The 4,646-nt window shown below is 55.7% G+C and overlaps 1 protein-coding gene across 1 annotated transcript in view; it reads right to left on the bottom strand.

Moving 5' to 3' along the window:
• Nucleotides 1-4,646, bottom strand: part of RDH13 (retinol dehydrogenase 13 (all-trans/9-cis)) — a 21,798-nt gene that overhangs the window by 930 nt on the left and 16,222 nt on the right. The window contains exons 3-5 of the mRNA XM_011932486.1: nt 3,535-3,639; nt 3,204-3,416; nt 2,286-2,387 (exon numbers count right to left, since the gene is read on the bottom strand). Of these exons, the coding sequence (XP_011787876.1) occupies nt 2,286-2,387; nt 3,204-3,416; nt 3,535-3,639 (420 nt within the window). The remainder of the gene's footprint in view (nt 1-2,285; nt 2,388-3,203; nt 3,417-3,534; nt 3,640-4,646) is intronic.

Genomic DNA, 4,646 nt, shown 5'->3' with positions numbered 1-4,646 from the left:
AAAAAAAAAAAAAAAAGAAAAGAAAAAAAGAAAAAATCACAGTCCCAGAGGCTGGAAGTCCCAGATCAAGGTGTGGGCAGGGCTGGTTCCCTCTGAGGGCCCTCAGGGAGAATCTGCTCTGGCCTCTCTCCTTGGCTCACAGGTGACCGTCTCCCTTCTCCCTTCCTCTTCCCTCTGGAGCTGTCTCTTTTTTCCTTTTTAAATTTTCCATGCATATATATACTTTTTTTCAGACATGGTCTCACTAGGTTGCCCAGGCTGGTCTCAAACTTTTGGCCTCAAGCAATCCTCCTGCCTTGGCCTCCCAAAGTGCTGCGATTTCACTGCGGCCCATTTTTTTTGGAGGTGGAGTTTCATTCTTGTCGCCCAGGCTGGAGTGCAATGGTGCAATCTCAGCTCACCGCAACTTCCATTTCCCAGGTTCAAACAATTCTCCTGCCTCAGCCTCCCGACTAGCTGGACTACAGGCATCTGCCACCACGCCTGGCTAATTTTTTGTATCTTTAGTAGAGATGGGGTTTCACCATGTTGGCCAGGCTAGTCTCAAACTCGCGGCCTTGTGATCCACCTGCCTCGGCCTCCCAAAGTGCTGGGATTGCAGGCGTGAGCCACCGCACTCGGTCTATTTTTTATATTTCTTTGAGACAGGGTCTTTCTCTGACACCCAGGCTGGAGTACAGTGGCGTAATCACTGCTCACTGCAGCCTCAACCTCCCAGGCTCAAGCAATCTTCCTGCCTCAGCCTCCCAAGTAGTTGGGGCCACAGGCACACGCCACCGTGCCCGGCTGGCAGGTCTGTTTCTGTGTGGAAATTTCCCCTTTTAATAAGGACACCAGTCACTGGATTAGGGCCCACCCTAATGACCTCATTTTAACTTGAGGACCTCTGTAAACACCCACCTCTAAATGAAGTCACATGCTGCGGGACTGGGGGGTCAGGATCCCAACCTATCTTTGAGGGTGGGGGACACGATGGAATTCATAATGCTCCTGAAGTGGTTTTTTTTGTTTTTTGTGTTTTTTTTGAGATGGAGTCTCCCCCTGTCACCCAGGCTAGAGTGCAGTGGGCGATCTCGGCTCACTGCAAATTCTGCCTCCCGGGTTTACGCCACTCTCCCGCCTCAGCCTCCCGAGTAGCTGGGATTACAGGCATGCACCACCACGCCCAGCTAATTTTGTATTTTTAGTAGAGACAGGGTTTCTCCACGTTGGTCAGGCTGGTCTCAAACTCCCAACCGCAGGTGATCCGCCCGCCTCGGCCTCCCAAAGTGCTGGGATTAGAGGTGTGAGCCATGGCCCCCAGCCTTAATTTTTGTATTTTTAATAGAGATGGGGTTTCAACATGGTGGCCAGGCTGGTCTCGAACTCCTGACCTGAGGTAATCCACCTGCCACAGCCTCCCAAAGTGCTGGGATTACAGGCATGGCTATTAGCCTGGCCAAGTTAAGATTCCTGATGCCAACCACTTCACCCACTCCATGTTTTTCAGGATTATAACCACTAGTTATAAAGCTTGAACTGGCTGGGGGTGGTGGCTCACACCTGTAATCTCAGCACTTTGGGAGGCTGAGGCAGGTGGATCACCTGAGGTCAGCAGTTCGAGACCAGCCTGACCAATATAGTGAAACCCCACCTCTACTAAAAATACCAAAATTAGCTGGGCATGGTGGTGTGCACCTGTAATCCCAGCTACTTGGAGACAGGAGACTCGCTTGAACCTAGGAGGTGGAAGTTGCGGTGAGTCAACATCGTGCCATTGTAGTCAAGCCTGGGTGACAGAGCAAGACTTCATCTCAAAAATAAATAAAGCTCCAACTGTTGATTCCGCCTGTTCTCTGGGCGGGGCACTGTGCTGGCCCTTTTAAGGAAGGTCTTGTCTAACCCTCCCAGTGCCTGTGAGGTGAGTCCTGTTATGGCCTCCACTCTGCAGGTGAAGAAACAGGCTCAGAGGGGTAACAGCACTTCCCCAGGAGGCACGGCTGGTTTGGGGTGAAGCTGGAGTTACCCTGAGCACAGCCTGACTCCAGGAGTCAGCTCCACGGCCTCTTCCTCTGAGCCACGGTTTTCTCATCGGCCAGTGGGGCTCTGCCCGCTTCTTGAGGCTGTTAGAGGCTGGCAGGCCAGGTCGACAGAGGAAAAGGACCCGTCCTGTGCCTCAGAAGACACAGGCGAGGAGCAGGCATGAGGCCCCAGGGACCATCTCTGAGGGAGGGTCCTGGGCCCTGGGCTGAGAAAGCAGGGGTGGAGGGCTCAGCGTGGAGACCCCAGGCTGGGAGGGGACTCACCGAGCGTGGTGCTGGAGAAGGTGGAGCCGTGGATGCCCGTGTGTCTGCCCAGCTCTGTCCTGGCCACGCTGGGGTGCAGGGCGTTGACAGTCACACCAGAGCCTGGGGAAGAAACAGAAGACTGAGGGAGAGGTTCGGCCTCACCACACCCAGCTCTGCGGCTTCCGGGCGCCGGGCTGCTTCCTACATCAAACCCCATCGTCCCTCTTCTCTGAAATCTTAGTGAAGTCATCTTGTCTTGCAGGGCGGCTCTGCCACATGGCTGCTGGGACCCCAGCTTTCCTGGAGGGCTCGATAAACCCAGAACGCTGAGCTCACCCCGGGAGTCCAAATCGGTGGGTGAGGGTGGGATCTAAGATACCGTAACTCTGACCAGCTCCCACTTGGGCTGGCACTGCTGGTCCACAGACCATCTTTCAGAAGCAGAGGCCCAGCAGAGATTCTTCAACCTCAGCACTACGGACGCTGTGGATCGGGAGGAGTGAGGGGCCGTCCTGTGTGCTGTAGGACATTGAGCAGCATCCGGGCCTTTACCCTCCAGATGCCCAGAGCAATCTCTCCCCCACCCAGCTGTGATCACTGTTGTTTCCAGGCACTGACAACCGTGGGCCAGAACTACCCCTGGTTGAGACTCACTGGCTAGAGCCAAAAGGCTGAGCTGCCTGCCCAACAGCAGCAGGGAAGGACACCTGATCCAGGCAGACTAGACCACCTGGGATGAACAGACAATCATCAGAAGAACGATCGATTAGTGATGTCTGCTTCAGGCACCAAAAGTGGGCAGGGTGGTCCGTGTGCTCTACTTTCACGGATTCTGTTGTGGAGCCACAGCTTGGCCTCCCATCAGCCTAGGATCATGGAAGGGCTGCTCTAGGCTCAGAGTAAAGCAAGAGGGAGGCCGAGCCTAGCGCCCCGCACCTTGCAGCCGCCGGCTCAGCTCCTTGGTGAAGAGGACGATGGCCAGCTTGCTCTGGCAGTAGGCGGCTTTGGTGTTATACTTCCTCGTCTGCCAGTTCAAGTCATCAAAGTCTATGTGCCCAGCAACATGGGCCAAGGATGAGAGGTTGATGATCCGTGAAGGGGCGGAGGCTTTCAGCTTGTCCAGCAGCAAGTTCGTCAAGAGAAAGTGACCTGGATTAAGGATGACAAAAAGGTCACTTTTGGCTCACGCCTAAAATCTCAGCACTTTGGGAGGACGACGGGAGAGGATCACTTGAGCCCACGGGGCAGCTCCCTGCCCAGGCCTCACCCAGGTGGTTAACGCCAAACTGCATCTCGAAGCCGTCCTCGGTGGTCCAGTGGGGGCACCGCATCACGCCCGCGTTGTTGATTAGAATGTCCACTCGCTCCTCCTCTGGAACAGAGGGGTGGGGAAGGAGACATCAGGGTGAGGACAGACCCCAGCCTGAGGCAGCAGTAGAAACGTTCCTGTGCTCCCGGAACCCGTGAACATGGCCTGTGCCAGAAACAGGGTCTGTGCTGAAGTGGCCACGTCAGGAAGAGGTCATTAGGGTGAGCCCTAATCCAGTGACTGGTGTCCTTATAGGAAGGGAAAACAGAGACAGAGACACACGGGGAGAAGGCCACGTGTGGACGGAAGCAGAGACCGGAGAGGCGCAGCTCCAAGATGAGTGTGGGCGCCCCCGCTGGAAGTGGAAGAGGCTGGGGAGGATTACCGCCCGTCTCACAGGATCACAGCCACTGGGACACCGTGATCAGACTGCCGGCTTCCGGACCTGTGAGGGAATGCGTGTGTAAGCCACTGGGTTTGAGGTACCCCGTTACAGCAGGCCCAGGACACTCACACCCCCTCCATCTAAGCCTTGGGACTCTTTCCTGCAGGAGCCCCAAGGCCAAACGGGGTTACCGGTGCGAGCCCCGGCACTGCAGGTTTGCAAGTGCGGTCTCACTCCCAAGCCTGCCACCTCACTCGCACAAACAGGGCACACAGATGGAGACTGCAGCCTCAGTTTCCTCAGCTGTAAAATGCGCTGAACCACAGGGCCTTCCTCCCTATATCGCTCGGCTCGGGTTCCATAACAAAGTGCCACAGACAGGTGGTTTAAAACCTCACAGACCTGGCCGGGCGCGGTGGCTCACGCCTGTAATCCCAGCAATTTGGGAGGCCGAGGTGAGCGGATCACCTGAGGTCAGGAGTTTGACACCAGCCTGCCCAACATGGAGAAACTGCGTCTCTACTAAAAATACAAAATTAGCCGGGCGTGGTGGCGGACACCTGTAGTGCCAGCAACTCAGGAGGCTGAGGCAGGAGAATCGCTTGAAACTGGGAGGCAGAGGCTGCAGTGAGCAGAGATCGCACCATTACACTCCAGCCTGGGCAACAAGAGCGAGACTCCATCT

The sequence above is a fragment of the Colobus angolensis genome, unplaced genomic scaffold (assembly GCF_000951035.1).
Source record: "Colobus angolensis palliatus isolate OR3802 unplaced genomic scaffold, Cang.pa_1.0 Scaffold96, whole genome shotgun sequence".
In the NCBI taxonomy this organism is placed as follows: Eukaryota; Metazoa; Chordata; class Mammalia; order Primates; family Cercopithecidae; genus Colobus; species Colobus angolensis.
This window is presented reverse-complemented; position numbering and strand designations above follow the sequence as displayed.